Genomic DNA, 18,120 nt, shown 5'->3' with positions numbered 1-18,120 from the left:
CCCCCCCCCCCCCCCCCCCCCCCCCCCCCCCCCCCCCCCCCCCCCATCCTGGAGCCGTGGCCTGGCCCAGCCTGGCCTGAGCAGGGCCTGGGCTGGGCCCGCTGGCCCCGCAGCCACCTGTCCCAGCGCCGGAAATGAGAGAGAGCTTGGGGGGGAGTTTGTCTATTCTTAAGTGTGGATCACAGAGGCGGTCATAATTTTAAGTGGCTTAAAGAATTGTCCATATTCAAACTGGCCAGCTGATAGGTTCTGTCAGGTCATAGAGAAAGCTGTAGGAAGAACATCACTTCCGAGACTTAGCTTGCTAACCTATGACAATGATTATATATGTTTTCCATATTCAACTCTAGAATGATAGAAAATAAAAAAAAGCACTTAAAATTATGAATTTTTTGTGGAAATCTCTGTTGCTGGTATGGTCTGGGCTGATAGGCACAGATTAGATATTTGTACACTGCATTCCCTTTTAGATTTAACTCCAGGTATCTTGAAAGCATTAAGAGTCTGTTGCAGAACTCATGCACAATTTGTTCTTCATTTGCAAACAATATATCACCTTGTTTGTGCTATGAGAGCTCCCAGGATGCAGAGGCTGCTGCAAAGATGTACTGAGATATAATGAAAAAAGGAAAATACTTCCCTCTTGCATACCCGTAGGGTAATATATCTCAGGTGTTATTTGAACTCCAGTCTGAAAGCCCAACCAAAGTCCCCAGCTGTGTTATCAAAACCTTACAAACACTGATTCACTTGTACACAGCCCACCCTGATCATATGCACTGATGGTGAGTCTAAATTTCCTTCCCCTCTTCAGACTACTGAGAAAAAGCATCTACTGCTGGGGATTATTTTAGCTCTTCCTGAATCATCCTGTCTCCACACTAAAGAGGAGTCAAGGATTTCCTGTTCATTTTCAGTGAACTTATGCCACTGAAATGATACCTTTTCTTTTAGCATATTTGAGATGAAATTACTGACGACAAATAAAAAACAAAGTAGCTGTCCCAAGTAAGCCACACTTAAAGCTGATGGTTCCCAAATGGCAATGGACATAGGGGGAATTCATCACTGTTTCCTAAACAACCCATGTTTCTTCTGCAAACGCAGTGCTGTACAGGTTGAATTTGCACAGAATCCAAATCTGAACATGGAGAGGATGAACAAGATGAAAAAGGTGTGCTTTGACAAGACCACCTTCTGCTGATAAAGGAATATCCTCTCTGCAGGGGCCATGATGCAAAAGAGAGTCAGCTGAAGAGAGATAGGGGATGGAATACACATTAAGTTTGATAAAAGGAAGAAAAAAAAATTAACAGCTTTTAAAAGTCTAGCTGTCAGTGGCCCAAGAGTCATGTGCAGTTGTTGAAAGTGACGTGTTCCCATGGTATCCTCATAAACTGAACACCCCACTCCTGGGGATTGGTGGAGTTTCTTGCCTGCCATCAAACACATTCGCCTCTAACCCAGAAAAGCCTTGCCTGGTCAGCTCCTGGAGTTCTACCATTTGTCCCATGTGACCTGATTACAGCCTTGATCGATTGCCTGAGCAGCCATCTGCAAAGTGCTCAAAGCTTCAGCAAAAGGCTGCTTTGATTTCTTTTCAGCGCCTTAAAAGTACTGGTAAAGTCACCTTGAGCACACAAAGTCACCTTGAGCACACAAAGATGACTTCTCTTTCTCTTGTTGATGAGCTTTCGAAGATGATCTGATTAGAAAGTGTTTGGTACTGGGCTGCACTGCCACGGGGAGGAATGATACTCTTTTGACTCTGTTTCTGGCTTTTTTCAGATTCTCTTACTCAATGGAAGTTTTTAACCTAGTGTGCGTCTCTGGTGGTTTTGTCATGAAGTAGAAAAAAAAAATCTAACGATTTCTGCTCCAAACACCCCAGGCTTTCACATATATCAAATGTCCTGCAAACAATTATTTCTCATTCATCAACAAAGCAGTTCCCCCACCTGTCTGTGAGTGCTTTTCCCTGGACAGTATAGCTGCACGGCGAGCTCCCTGTCTGCTAAGGCTTCCAACAGCAGGGCTTTGGTGTGCTTCTTTAATGCCACATCTTTAATACACTATGGAAAGTGTTTCTGAGGATATGCTTCTGAGGAGAAACTTGGTGCATTCTTGTTTGTTCCACAGCAACAAAGAAATGGAAAAAACAACTCCAAAAAATCCTCTGTCACAAGGCAGAGTCTGAATTTTACCTCTGTATAACATAAATATAGCTAGGCCAAACACATTATGAAACAAGAGAAGAAGGAATTGAAGTAAATTTTTGTCTTTATGTGGCACCGCATAATTGAAATGGACAAAGGTCCAGATGTACCAGATGAATCTTGAATAACTGCATTTAAAAATATTCAAAAGAATCACAATAATTTGTTATGCTAGAGGATGTGCAATATGATATTTTATTAGTTTATAGGAATATGAAGTATTCATCAAACTCCCTTGTACTTCTTATTGCCTTTGAGCTCTCACTAGTCTTATGGTTGATTAGCTGAGACATTCCTTTCAACAGTTACAATTCCAGAGAGGCAGGAAACAGCAGGGAAATAAAATTATTCTCAAGAATCATCAGAAACTCAGCAATACAAACTGCAGTGGCAGAGGTAGGGTACAGAACAGAGAGGTATTTACTGAGTCAAGTCAATATTCAGCTAAAAAGGAAAAAGCCCTCTGTTGCCTGCAAGTTGGGAAACTAAAAAATGACTATATAGGAAAATTGATTTCCCTCTGGTATTACAACCCTGTTGTTCAGTATGTTGGAGAATAACAAAAGAAAGGGAGAAGACGACTAGCTCAGAGTAGACCCCCTTGGACATGACAGCCCACAGTTTTAAAAGCATCTTAGCAAAACTGAACATTCAACAAGCTTCTGCCTTTAAAGGACCTCAGAGTGTAGCCAGTTATACATGGAAAAAACCCAGGATTTCATTTCTCAAAACTGATACTCTCTGAACTAGTGGGAAATAGTCCTCTCTTACACTTTCAGCATCTCACTAGGACTGTCCTAGACTGAAATAGGAAAAATGCTCTCTATTGTATCTTAATAGATGATAATCACCCCCATCTATGTAATGTTTTATATTTTATATACGACCCTTTTCCACGAGAATTTCTACTTTGCAAATTAATCTAGACTTATGTAAATCTAGGTTAACAAAAACTTTATATTGGTGAAAATTTCAGTGAACACTATGACATGAAAAAAAAAGCAGCTCAGGGATTTAAGAAGGCATTCAACTCTGGCATCAGTAAGAGGATGAGGGGAGGAAAGGAAGGAGGAAGCAGAGAAAGCATGGAAGGACTTCAGAGACATTAACATGCATTGAAATGGAATAAAACTCTCTCATTACAACTCAAATGACCTGACTTGACAATAAATAACTCCTTTTTTAAACAAAGTATATCTGAACTGGATTTCTCAGAAGTATTTGGTATAAGACTAACTAAGAAAAGACAATATAGATATGTAAAAGGTATGTAGGAAATTGTACTGCACTGGAAGGTCATGCTTAATACAGAGAACGACTATAAGCAAAGCTCTTTCTTCTTGACATTAATATTCTTTAGTATTTGTGTGTTAATGAAATTTCTAATGAAACAAAATCTGCAGGCATTTTTAAGACTGAGGATGATCAGAACAAATATAACAAGACTTGGATAACCTTGAGGACTGTAGCAATATTAAGAACATTGACTGATGTAAACAGTGTTATGAAATGCCAAGTCATGTTAGCACTATGCAAAAAAATTCTTTGAAAAGCTATGAAGAACCCACTGCTGGAAAATGAGTGAGGAAGGGAGACCTTACTGTACTGTTGCAGAAAAGACTCTCACCTGTAATATTCAGAAAGCAGAGAAGCAGAAAAGCAGAGAGGGCTCTTTGAAGAAGGGCAGGATTAATGCCATAGTGTAATATGGATTTCATCTGGGACACTATTTAAGGTACTAGTTATTCCTAATGAAGAACTAATGCCAGTTCTGCATTTCTCTTAACACACTCCTGCATGAGAAAGCTAAAAAAGACTGAAATATTCAGTTTCATGAAATGAATTCTATGAGAAACTATCAGTGTTTTCATTAAATGTGTTATGAAGGTCCCAGGAAAGCTAGGGAAGACACTGAATTAAAAAAAAATTGTAGGCCCAAGCAGTGAATATTAATTTCACACCTTCATAGGGAAGAAAACACTTGGGATAGAATTTATAGAATACCTAATCACTACAAGAAAGCAGTGGTGAAACAGGCATCCAACAGGATCAGTAGGGCAAGAAACCAATCTTATTCAGGCATGCAGCTCAACCACTTTTTAGAAGTGATTATGACTCCAGCACCTGCATTGAATGACTTGGAAAGTTACTTTCAATTTTATTCACCCTGCCCATCTACCTACCAGCATTTTTACCTGAAGTGATTCACAAAGAGTAGACAGACAGGTTTTCATCAGGACAGAATGATGTTTATGAAGACCAATCATTTTCTAAAGCAGCGTGACTGTGCTTCAAAACACAGTTCAAGTGTTACTTTATCCACATTCTTTAGTGGACTTTATTATTGCCATGAAAGATAGGCTGGCTACATGCAGTATCCTGATTTAAATTCATTTTACCTTTGCGATGCTGCAACAGAGCTCACAAATTCACAAATGACCTCTGTTCCAGGCATCCCAACTTCTGTGGTAAATTCAACACCTACACTTTCTTATGATATAACGAGCATTAAGTTTTCATACCAAGTGGAACAACAATTTGAGAGCTCAATACCTCGGTGTTTAGGATTGTTTCTTGAAAGATAAGTGATCTGCACCAAACCTCTACTCCAAAACAGATGAAAGGGAAATTTCAATTTACAAGTCCCACATTCTAAGTCTGAATGAGAACAAGTGCTCTCACTGAAAAGTAGAGACATAATTTTCTGCTTTTCATAAGGACTGACCTGGCAGGTATTTCCTGTGAATACTTTCCACAGTGGGTTGTGAAAGGATGAAAGATGGGATAACTAGTTTGTGAATCCCAATAAGACTTAGTCATCTTAGCAATGCAGAGAAATGGCAAGACCATGTTGGCCATTTAAACAATGCTGTGAACAGAGAGAAAGGATTTCCTTTGACTCTCCAGCTTTCCACCTTACACACACAATTGGAAAATAGAAAAATAGGAGGTCCTTGCTGCAAGAACAATTAAAAGACACTGTTACAGCAAAAACTTTCTCAATAAAAGTCTCTGTAAGCCTGAATTATGCCAATAGTTTTCTCACACATTATAATCAGCCTATATATATGCCACCTATATACTGGTTGTATAATAGCTGGCTGCAGGTATGGCATTCTGAATCAAATGCTATCAATGGAAATTCTATACTGAGCTACAAAAAGATCCCAAACAAACTAGATTTTATCCACTCTCAGAGCAAAGTCCATCACTACATTTGCTGCTTGTGAATATCAGTATACAGAATTTTAATGATAGTATCACTCTGCTTACTTATGCATAGAAATTATTTCAGGCAACAGTGTCACAAGAATTTTAGCATATATGTAAATTCCAGTAAAATGAATGAAATTTGGACACAAATGTAAAGCATATTCTTAAATGCTTTCTCAAACAGAAGTTCAGCTGTACCAAGTTCTTACCAGACTGGAGCACAAATTAAACATTGAAATACCACATATTTCATAATACAGAAGTTATTTTAAAAATACACATACTTGTGTACTGTATATTAAAATGTGACAGTAATCTTAAAAGTGCTGATATAATCTTAATTAGAGTGTCAATGTGCTTGCAATATTGTCATTATAAAAGTGATCATGAATCTTTTTCAGAGAAAAGAGAGGTTTTACTTCACAAGTTTTGTTTATATAAAAAGTTCAATAGACACCAGCCATTAAATCAGTATATATGTTTACATGCATTGAAATTTTAACTACAGCACAGTGGTTAGGAAAAAACCCACAAAACACCTATTTCAAGGACAATTCTAACCTCTTGCCTTCGTTTATAAATGGAAACAAGCTGCCACACAGTTCAGCAGTAAAGGAGGATAAAGAACTGATAATAATCCTTGTGCTCCTCACATGAACTCCAACAAGGCATTTGAATGAGACTTTTAAAGCTGTAAATTGTCCATCAAAACACAGAATAACTTTTGCTAATCCTTGTGCCACAAATTCCATCTGGAAAGCTACTTTTTTCACGTGTTTACAAGGATCTAAACATCATCAGACAGAAAGACAACTGGGTTAGTAGCATGTAAAAAAAAACCCCAAACAAAACCTGAAAAAAACAGAACCTGACAAAAATAAAACCTCTGAAGCAGTTGACCACAGAATAAGTAGGATTTGCAGAAGTACTTACAGCTTTCAATCTCCAGCGTGCAGTTTTGCTCATCCAGTGGATATCTCCGCAGGTCCATCATACAAGCAGCTGTTGTCGTAATTCTGGGAAGGAAAGAGAAGAGTTTGTTAATATGCCTTGTTCCAATCTTTCCTTGATCACACTTTGTTGAAAGAAGAAGCTGTATTTCCACATAAATAATGCTCTGCCTGGTTTGGTTGAATACCATGTCTGCTGCTTGCTTGTAACTATTGCTGTCTCAGGAAGGTTATCCCAGCCTGTGGTCATGCACAGCTTCCCCTCAACACAAGTATTTTCTGCTGTGTTTAAAGTACAGCTGAGTGGCCAAAGCACCTGGGGAATCTGCTTCCACACCATTAAAAAAATGAGAGCATTGGACATTGAGAGCAGCATTGTACAAGCTTTCTTCAAGCTGAAAGACTGACCAAATGAATTAGCTCAAATCGTAAAATCCAAGATGATGATCTCCACAATGGGACCAAGATGGACTAGATGGAGTGCCTACAGTATATGCAAAAACTAAGACATTACAGGATCAATGTCTTTCCAAGGCATTAATGAGAGATTGGGTGACCAACACTTTCCTTCTCAAAATCCTGTCTCATGCATGAAGTTTACTACTGGCCTTTCATACTAGATATTTAGAATATTCAAGAACAGTTTAAAAACTTCTTGTACATTCTTTGTTCTGACAAAAAGACTTCAGAGAACTCTTTCCTTTGATAGATCTTATTTTTTCTCCTTGAATACCTAAAAAGTGTTCATTAGTGGCAGAAAATTACAGTTGCCTGGTCAAAATTCACTCAAAATTCACTAGCAACTATTTCTACAAGGCACTTAAGAATCTTCGTAAGTATCCTTGCTATCCTACTGTATTGGTCTCTTGGGGAAGAGGAACATTTTTTGGCACCACGTTCTTTCCTCATTCCATACAGGGGTATTCACAGAATTGTTTTGGAAAATATGTTTTTAATCAGTGTGTGTTATCAGAGATGCTTCACAAGAAAGCTTTTTGGAGTGGTAGAAAAGCAGAGGGAAAAGACTCCTATGGCTCCTCTTAGTGAAACCCTTCCAGCTTTCAACAAAATCAGACTGCTGGGGAATACATGTGCGTTTCTATGAAATGCAAATGGAGCAAGCAGCAGCACATATTGGTAAAAAAAACCTCTTGGCAGTTCATACTTGTTTCCTTATTTTTAAATTTAAAGAAAAATCAAAGAAATTGCCCTGTTCCAGTATCAATGTAAGACTGATTATTTTGGGGCAAACTTCAAGAAAGGTATAGTGAGACCAGAAAAAAATTACAGCTCATGTTTTTTGTTGGGTTATGTTTGGCTTTTTTTGTGGGGAGGTTTGTTGTTTTGATTTCCTCAGTTATTTCCATAGCTACCTGTATATTATAGTCAGCAGTTTTACAAGAGTTTCAGTAGTTCACAAAGGAAAAGGCAGAGCACAGACTTACAGCCAAGGTTTAAATGCAGTAAAGAATTGTGGTAAAAGCTAACCTGGCTTACTACTAAGTTTTCTCATAGCTTTCTCTTCACTAAATACTTCCTACGAGAGTCTGCTGGATCCAGGGGTTTGACACAGAGACAACCCCCAGCCCATGCTACCCTCAGCAAAGTGTCTGTTCACTCTGATGGAGTGGAGAACTCAAAATTCTCACACATTTCTGTAGGATTTTTCGGTGCAAAAAAAATGACCAGAGGGGCCAAAGGCTGCAGACATCGGGGATAAAAGCTCTGTAGGGAACATTAGCGAATCATTAAAAGACACAATGCCCTACCTCACCTGAATGTAAAGTGACACAGTAAGGAAAATTATAGGTAGAGCAGAGACTTAATCAAGCCAAAACAGAAGTTTTGAATAATGTATTTAATTCAACTTGCTTGTTCCTTCTTAGTCATAATGCAAATCCACTGAAATAAAATCAGAAGTCTGTCCTTTCCTCTCCTCATACCTCTCTCATATTTTTAGCCTGACTTTTCACATTTATAGTAAAGTAGAAAAAGTTCTTTCATCTTCATAATTATTTAAACAACAAAACTACCTTTGGATAATTCTTAGTGGTTTGCAATTCATGGTGATTATGTAAATCAAATTACCAAAGCAAGAGAGTGGAAGAATTACCACCTTGGAATACTTTTAAAGGCAAGAGACATGACCCACACCTTTTCAGACAGAGGAAGAAACAGCAGTTCAGTTTAGAAGTTGGGAATACTTGAAACAGGCCCAAAGCCTTTCCCCCAGAGCAGAGCTGTTTCAATTTTCACAGAAGGATTAGAAATATTTTTTATACAGCCTGTACTAGTGCAAAAAATATAATATTTTACTTTGCATGATGTAACCTTGAGAACAAACAATGAAAAAGTGAAAGGTTTTAAAAAAACAACACTGTGACTCAAGGCACGGCAGTCATTAGGGATGATACAGAATAACAGGACTCAGAGAAGCACCACATGAAATGAAACACATCACAGAACTGTCTCTCTCATACACTAATCTTTTCATCTGTTGCTAAAGAAAGAGAAACCTTGTGATATTTTATGATTCCTAACAACAAAAATAAGTTTTCATCTTCCTCTTTTATGAGCTGTATTTTGAGTGTAGACTGATGAAGCACAAAAAACAAACCCTGAAGCACCACTCAACTGACTAAATAAAGTATTATGAAGTAGACCTAGAGAAAACTTCATGTGTTAAAACAAGCACACTTGTTAATACTGACTTTTAACATTGCAAAAAATCTGCACCACAACTGACTTGCATGGAAAGTAAAGTTTGCCATCAATAATTCAAAATAATTCAGATAAATTATTATTTCTGAGAAAGCTGAAGAATCTGTTCACCTCCAAATCTTTGGGGAGGTTTTGTGATTCAGATAAGAGCTGGAAATTGGCACTACTTCTTTCACATGTGAAGGCCATAAAGAACTTTTTAAACACTTCGAAACTTAAAGTGAGGCAGAATATAATACCTGTATTATAATACTATCCCAGAAGGGCTATTAGTTCTTATGTTTGAGTTCTACGCAGAACAGTTTTTCAAAATCCTATAGATTTTGCTTTTCTGACAAGTTCAAGTGGGATTTGAAATTCAAAATAGAAACTTAAACAGTTCTGACATCACCAGTGAAGAAAAAAACAGCACTGGAAGACAGGAGAGCAATGCTAATGACATGTGGGAATGGACAGAATCCAACTCCCTCTTGGAGCTGCAACGGCTTTGCAAAGCTGTGGAGAATAAGCAGTAAGAGATATTTATCTCTGCCCTGGAAGGAAGCAGGCCTGACCTTTAATTACAGGTTTACAGACACACAGAAACAATGAGCAAGATGGTGACAATTTCAGTTAGATCTCCTGAGTACAGTGGTAGTACAAGAACTCTCTAACACCCTTCTCTCCTATACTAGCTCTAACAGATCATGATCCTATGGAGTCAAAGACAGAGCTGAAGCCCAGGAAAATACAAAGACTAATTGTTTCTCTAAACGTATGCACATATATCCTGTTGAAAGCAGTATAAAATTCTGCTTCAGAAAGCTGACTCCCCATTAGCAACATCAGGAGCAATCCAAAGAGCTCACAGGGACAACAGACTGAATGTCTTCATCAAGGACTTCGTAAGAATTCTCTGTGTGCGGTGACTGGGAGTCAGGAACTCTCTAAATTAGTTACTGACATAATGTACTGCAGCTAAACCCACTGTTCACCTTCACTTCTTGGAAAAAGTCCTCCTGCATGACAGTTGGAAATACCTATGACAGCAGCAGCCAGCAGAACCAATTTCAAATACCTGGAAATTCTGGGAACAAAACATCAGTGGGATAAATCTCTCTCCTGGATGATAATACTGGATTTAAACATATGTCAAGGTTGTTAGACATACTAACAGATCTACTTTTAAATAAAATGAATTTATTGCTAATTAGAGAGTTCACAGAATTTTTCCTCCTTCTGCTTATTCTCAGAAAAGCTTCCCTTGTATGATCATAGGGTAAGAGTTGGCTGTAGCAAGCTCCAAACAATAGTGATGTTTCTAAAAATTCAACATTAAATCTAAACATTCAGCTACTGAATCTTTCATCAGCTATAATCTTCCAACTGTAAACAGCATCTAGTTTCTCAGTGTAGTTTTATAGGAAAAAAAGAACAGCTGTTTTATTGATGTCGATGTCTCTATTTGAGATGAAATGATAAGCACATGCTACCCAGAATCTGTAATATGCTCTCTTCTAACACTACCCCTTCAACATTTCCTGAGTATTCCAACCTAAGTGCCAACAGCTCACTTTTCTTACTCCATTTGGGACTTGTTATCTTGTTACCTACATGTTATTAACATGTAAATATTTTCCTCTTGTTTCTGTAGTGTGCTTGGACAGTAAGGTGTTCTCTGAAAGCACTAAGTACGTTTGTCAAAGCTGGAAGGCATAACTGTAATACAAGCCAAGATTATGAATGATATGATACTAAAGCATTATTTAAATGTAATACAAGAGAGAAAAAAACTTCTGTAACTGATAAAACACAGGGATTCAGAACCCACACAGAAACTTCGACCTCATTAAGTTTTGTTGTTGAGATTGCTGGTAAAAGAAGCATACCAGATTCTTAAGAGGAAACTAAAATCTACATGCCTCTGATCTTTCTTGGGAAGATGTTCTGCATTTCTCTGCTGAAGTACAGCCTATTGTGCATCTGCATGCCAGCAGCAAAGAGTAATGGCAAACCAGAGAATTTGGCTCTTATTTAATGGTAAAAGAATTCTGTCACAGAAAAATTAGAATTTTGTTGCAGAGTTCTGTTACATTCCATTGTCTGCTATACTGCTATAAATGTAGCTCTATAAATTGTTCTTTAAGTGAGATAGCATACAATCCTGTCACTATGTCCAATATTCAGCCATAACATCATGTTCATAATTTAAATCCTTGCAAAAAGCACAGATCACTCTGCAGTAAAATCTTCTGCTACAATAACCTCAGCTTTAGACTGAATTTATTCAAACCTTTCTCTGAAGTAGTATGTTCTTCTCTAGAAAATAACACCTATATAACATGGCAGAAGAGCTCAGAGGAGCACTTCATAATTTTAATATTTTATCACTGAGAAATGTATCCTTGCCTTGTAGCATTCACTTCACTTCTCCCTTTCAAAAGAAATAAATAAAAGGGAGAATGCTAAAATACTACAGGACTTAAAGAAAATGAAACAATATGAACATGGTGAGTAGTATGAAACAAACAACCTTGGAATAAAGAGTTAGTACATCTCCTCCACTTATCCAGAGTTCCTAGTCCTTTTGCTTTACTAACCATCACTGAAAACGTGAAAGTCTTACTATCAAATATTTTGCAAAAAATATTTGTTTCTTATTCTGGTTGGGAAAATTACATTGCTACTTCACTCAAATAATGTCAGCATTGAAATAAAAAGTGCATGATTTCACTTTCTTTTGCTTAAAAATTTATGTTGTTACCATCAAAGTCACACTGAATAAAATAAATCATATATACAAAACACCTTTAAACCAGTTGTTCTGATATATATCACATTAAATACAGACTCTCTCAAACTATGGAAGAGAGCTAGAACTTTCCAAGGAGATATATGAATTTGGTGGGTGAGTTTTTAATAATTTCTCACTGCCTAAAATCATTATCTCTAAGGAGTACATTGGACTGTAAATGTACCCCACATTAACAATTTTTACTCCAGGAACATAAAGATACTGTTCCTAATTAACTGAAGACCTAGAGAAAAATTTCTCCACAAAATATGCACTGCTTCAAAGCACTAATTGTGCAGGTAATATTGCCTCTAAAAACACAGAAATAGGGAAGTACAAATTATCATTGGTAAAATAATATGAACTTTGCCTACAGGCTACTTTTACAAGCCTTAACAGAGTGACAACTACAGTAGCCCAATGTCCATCTTTCGAAGAACAGTGTCTTGTTTCACCCCAGGACCTGTGTCTGAATGTTCTGTTGCATGGGTCTTAGAAGATAGCAACCCTCTCCTCCAAAACATCTGCAGGAGCCAACCTCCAGCAACTGCTGGTTCCTGGAAACTGACTTCCATGGAGATGCCAGTGATGCTGACACAACCTGCACTTCCCTCTGTTAGTGAGGAGCTTGTGTTCTGCATAATGAGCTCACACAGAAACTGCAGTCACTTCATTATGTTTTTAATCCACGGTTTCTGTGTATTTGATTTCTGCGTATTTGATTTCTGCAAAATCCTCCCTTCTCACAAAATACCACCAACTGAGAATATTACCCGTTATTTGTTTGTTCCAGGAAATTGAGTGGAAGGTATTTTCACTGCTCCGGAGGAAAAAAGTTCTACTTGAGTTAAAAATTAATGTGGAAGTCAAAACAATCTTCAGTAAGAAGTTTTATGATTGCAGCTTATTTAGTAATTCTTATGGAAGTGTAATATAAGAGCCCAAAGCTCCCATTCTTCTGGCTTTTGTGAGTCAGACAGCTCTTCCCACAGGAAAAGGCCAATAGAAATAATAAATGTAGGTGGAGTCTTAATAAGCAGAATTACTCTCAGATCCAAAAAGGTGGGAAAAAGTCAGTAAAAAACCCTATAGCACACACTTGAAATTATTAAGTTTCTTTCAACTACCTTTACAATAAAGCAGTAACCCATAAAATTCTTACAAAACACCAAGACAAAAGTAAAATGAATTCTCCCTGTCCTAAAACAGGAGTCACACTTTAAAAACAATCAAACAGGGAGACAGTTAAGAGTCAGCATGAAGGTGAGCTGTAAGAAGCATAGTAGAATACCAGACACAGGTTATTACTTCCTAACTCAGTTTTTATTAGAAACTTATCCACACAGACTGGAATGCAAAGACAGTTGCACTGCCTCCGTGTAGGATTTCTATTAGACCATTTACTTTCTAAGCCTTTTCCCCCATTAGACAATCTACTATATACCTTTGCAATTCTAGCAAAAAAGAAAAGCTCAAACACGCAATTGCTTTCTTCTTCACTCTGCTCTGACAGAACTTCACCAGAGCTTGTAATGAAGTGTTTACTCGCCTTTTCTTAATTTCTTCTTCTATTTTCTATCTATAGGCAACCTGACCTTCCCCGAAATGCATCAGAAACTATTTAAGTAGCATGTCAAAGTGATGTGGTACACACAGCCATGGGTGAGTTGCTCACCATGATAGAAAATGAGTAAGGGAAAAATCCTCCTCCAAGTAGATCCGCAACTACATCATTATGTGCTAACACTGGTGCCTTGGAGTTACCACCATTGCCCAGGATGTCTTGAGTGTCCCATTTACCGAAACTTTCTAGAGAGCGTCACCTTAGGCCACCTCTATCCATGACCAAGTCTTATGCAGATGTACATTTTTTTTTTTCCTGGTTCTGCTTTTCCTGATTTCAAAGAGGATAATGTTCTCCCATTTCTTACTACCTGAACAGGTCTCAAAACAAACTGTCATTCACCAGATACTCAAAAACACAGCATGCCAAGTGACCTCTCAAAGTAAGAGCCACACAGATCTGTGTCGCAGGGAAGCGCATCATGAGCAACCTTATCCATTGCAGCACAGCCACCTCACCCACTACTGTTGTAATGTGCTCTCTACTTGCCACAAAGTGCTATGGCAAAATGCATCTCCTTACCTCTGGTAACACATCCTCTTTCATTCTCTACCTGAGAGGTGAGCCACTATCAAACAGCTGTAGAAAATAATTTTATTTTTTAAAACATCTCCCATGAGAGCTGGAAGCACATGCAGTTGCTAAGCTCATCAGGAGAATGATGTAGCCAAAATTTCCTCTGTTCCCACCTGCCCTCTCCCCTCATGCATCTTGCAGGCTTAAAACAGTGCCACAAGCAAAAAAGAGAAAGAGAAACTATCCGTTTTTGTCCTGCTATTGCACAAACTGATTAAATCTCCAGTAATCATTCAGTAAAATAACCCAAATATCCTTTTAATTGACTATTGACATAAGATAAATATCTCTGGCTTTGCAAATAAATATTTCAGCTTAGTTCGGATACTTAGGACAGAGTAAGAGACACGTACCCAAATACATAATTTTACCCTACTGACATCCTTTCAAATATCACTGTAATATCAACTGTCAGTAAAGGCAGAACACAAATAACATACGTGATCTTTACGCTCCAAAGCATCTGAAGTACAGCCCTCAGACTTCATGTCTACTACACTAATGTATTACGCTACCATTGGGTAGCGTAGATTAGCACGCTGACACTATTGTCTCAGTTTGCTTTTAATTTTATTGAATGACTATTATTTTTAGTTAGTAGGTCATAATGCTTCATCCCCCTGTGGCAATAAGAGGATGGGGGTGGTGAAGTCCATGGGTAGGTTGTGATGTCCACAGCAGATTTTTTAAAGCAAAAATTCTACACTGCATAAAAATGTGTGTGTGTATATATATGTGTATCTCATTGCTACTGGTAAAACAGAAAGTAGCATAAGGGATATTATATTTCAGTGACAATGAGACTGTCCATACTACATTTATCTTGCATTTACAAAGCCAATGCACATAATACTAACTGCAAGCATGATTGCATATCCTCAACTTATCAGCATCTCCAGGGGCTGTGTAAAAGCTTTTAAAAGGAAACAATAAAAAACCGGCTTCCCCCATCTCCTGCCCCTTTCTTTTGACTGCAAGATTCATAACGCAATACTTTAAACCCCACATCTTTCAGGACTCAACTCAGAGGAAAATGGGAACCCTGTTTTGAAATACTTAGAAGTATCTGTCTTCCTGTATACAGTGGATCTCAAAATATATGAAAGCATGATTTAAAAAGAACAAAAATAGCTTTGAAACACACAGAACAATTCAACTCTGCAGCCATACCAGCACACACTACTAATTCCATTTTATGTTCATATTCATCATGAGTGACAAGCAATAGAAATACATTTATAATATATTAATATATATTTTCATATATATAGTCATAATAATATATATTCACAGTATATTATTGTATACACGTTATGAATATATATATATTCATAATATACACACACATATATATACATATCAACACAAATACCACATGCTCCTTAATCATACTTGATGAATGCTCTTTCTGACTTTTAGGGCTTATCCCTGCACCTGTATTTTCAGGGGGTTTTTGCAGCCAAATGCCATATTCAGTCCCTGCCAAACAGGCTAACAAGGTTGGGTGTCAGTGATTGGGAAGCATGACATCTCACCAAGTTTTTTACCCTTGATTTTACACAAATCTTCATTACTAATAATTCCTGAACTGTACTTCACTACTTCATCACCAAAGTCAATTTTTAGATTTAACACAGAGAACAGGAAGCTGACTGCAGTGTTAATGTCACAAGACCCCAATTAATACCTAGCACTGATCTATAGTTTCATTCCTAAGAATCTTTTTACCACTGTTTTTATCTAATTTTCTTACATCATTGGATTTACTGATTCCTGTAGCTGTTATAATAAACAATAAAACTGCTGTCAACAAACCTATCATCTTACCCCAAGTGGTTTTGTTCTACTTTTTATTGCAAAAAGTCACCATCATATGACTGCAAAAAAGTAATAAGTATAATTGGACTGAATTATTCTTTTTTTTTCCACAGCTCTGGTGTCAGCAGATCACACACACTGCACACAGATGATTGGCCAGTTTTTAAAACTGTATTTAATTCATGCCCTTAAGAGTGTCTACACAGCAGCACCAAGGGCCTATTTCCAGATATTAGAGTGGTACAACTGACATAATACATAACAACCTAGAACATCTCACAGAATTAAAAGAGTCACTGTAAAATTACAGACAAGTCCTTGGGGGAAGGTTTTAATGGCTCTTTTGCAGCAACTGTTACGTCCATAGAGTAGTGATTACTGAACAGTGTTGAGTTTTATCACTTAGGAATGGAAGCATTTTTCCCTAAAACAGGGAGAAATTTAATGGGTCAACAGCACTCCAAGTAGTTAGATATCAAGAATATGGGAAAAAAAATCCAACCAAAGGCCAAAAAATATACCTATAATAAAATTTAGTTTTGCTACTGGGGTTAAGGCTGCACCATATAGGTAGTACTTCACACGTTCTCTTGCACAAGTACAGAACTGCAAGACCTGTAGATCCAAGTATCTTAGCTCATTACAAGCATCAGATATTGAGACCTCACAAAACTGCAGGGGGTGGGATAAAGACATTTTTAAGACAGAACTAATAATTTCAGTGTCACAACTTCAATTAAGATTCAAATCTTTTATTCCAATGTGGCCAATTACAGACTACTTTCAACTACCTCTCTCACTTTTTTACTTTCTGTTAGAACTGAACCACTCCTCCTCTCCTGCTTGCCATGATCTGCAGAAAGGCTGACACTGCACTAGTAAATGGGCAGGAGGCAGTATTAACAAACAAAAAAGTACAAGCAACTCTGCTGCTAATTGCTTTTGAATTGCCTCATTTTGCTTCAGTCATGTTTTTTATTTCCAGAAGATTTGTTTTGGTTGTATCGAGGATATCACATCATTTATTCTGTAGAATATACTGTTAATTAATATTTTTTAAAATATGTATTATTTATTTTACTTTATTTAAAGTTCTAGCCCTTATATTTAATCCTACAAGTTACCTAAGCAGATGTCCATGTAGAGCAAGCAGGACACCAAATTCTGCAAAGAGTAAATAAGATGTGGCAAAGATGGACAGTACAAACACAGATAGTGGGTATTCCAGAACAATATTTTGAATTTATAGAAATCAGTCACTTAAAATGACTACCAGAATTCTTAAAAATGGTTCCAATTTATTTGATGATTTGTATTAAATTATTATCTATAAAGCACAGATGAAAGAGAAATGTATGTAAATCATCCTATATGTGCACACTAAGAATTAACCTCTAGGGATATAAAGTTCTACACCCTTCACTTGAGCCCTGTGTGTCCAGAGTGCCAGTGGGACTTCTGCCCGATTATCAGCTGGATTTGAGGCTGTTTAAGCTGTCTTGAACAAATCACCTGTTTGAATTGCATTTACATATCTCAGCTCAACAAATATTTCCATGTGAACAGCATTTAATCGAGGAAATTAATAAAGATTTAGGAGATATTTTTAGGCCTAATTCACAGCAAATAGGTTTCAAATGACAAATTTCTATTAACATCAAATGACTTTAGGTAAGGCTTCTGCAGAGAGGGGAAAAAAAAAGACAAGAAAAACACCTACAGATGATTTTTTATATAAAATGCTGTAATGGGGAGTCAGGAAAAAAAGGTACTTCTTAGTCATATAAATGCTTTAGGATAGGTCTGACATGGGAAAAATATGAACAAGCTTATTCTGTATATTTTATTCTGTCATGGGTTAGCTAGCATGGTCTTGGAAGTGATGTACTCACAAAGGAGTCCCTACAGTTTTCCCCATGACCTGACAGAACCTATCAGCTGGCCAGTTTGAATATGGACAATTCTTTAAGTCACTTAAATTTGTGACCGCCTCTGTGATCCACACTTAAGAATAGACAAACCCCCCACAGCTCTCTCTCGTTTCCGGTGCTGGGACAGGTGGCTGCAGGCCTCGTGTGGGGCCAGCGGGCCCAGCCCATGCCCTGCTGTTCCACCCGGGCCCTCCCCAACAGCCCTGCTTGTGGGCAGCTCTAGAGGCTCGGCTCTCCCCCCTCTCCCCTTCGATAAGCAACATTCCAGCTGCAAGGCTGAGGTGAGATTAACCCTTTT

The 18,120-nt window shown here is 37.6% G+C and overlaps 1 protein-coding gene across 5 annotated transcripts in view; it reads right to left on the bottom strand.

Moving 5' to 3' along the window:
• Positions 1 to 18,120, bottom strand: part of GABRB2 (gamma-aminobutyric acid type A receptor subunit beta2) — a 154,635-nt gene that overhangs the window by 66,231 nt on the left and 70,284 nt on the right. For all 5 annotated transcript variants that reach the window (XM_042025438.1, XM_042025437.1, XM_042025436.1 and 2 more), the window contains one exon: positions 6,363 to 6,445. In XM_042025438.1, the coding sequence (XP_041881372.1) occupies positions 6,363 to 6,445 (83 nt within the window). The remainder of the gene's footprint in view (positions 1 to 6,362; positions 6,446 to 18,120) is intronic.

The sequence above is a fragment of the Corvus kubaryi genome, unplaced genomic scaffold (assembly GCF_017639235.1).
Source record: "Corvus kubaryi isolate FWS band 111438036 unplaced genomic scaffold, C.kubaryi_AGA036_p1.0 37270, whole genome shotgun sequence".
Lineage (NCBI taxonomy): Eukaryota > Metazoa > Chordata > Aves > Passeriformes > Corvidae > Corvus > Corvus kubaryi.
This window is presented reverse-complemented; position numbering and strand designations above follow the sequence as displayed.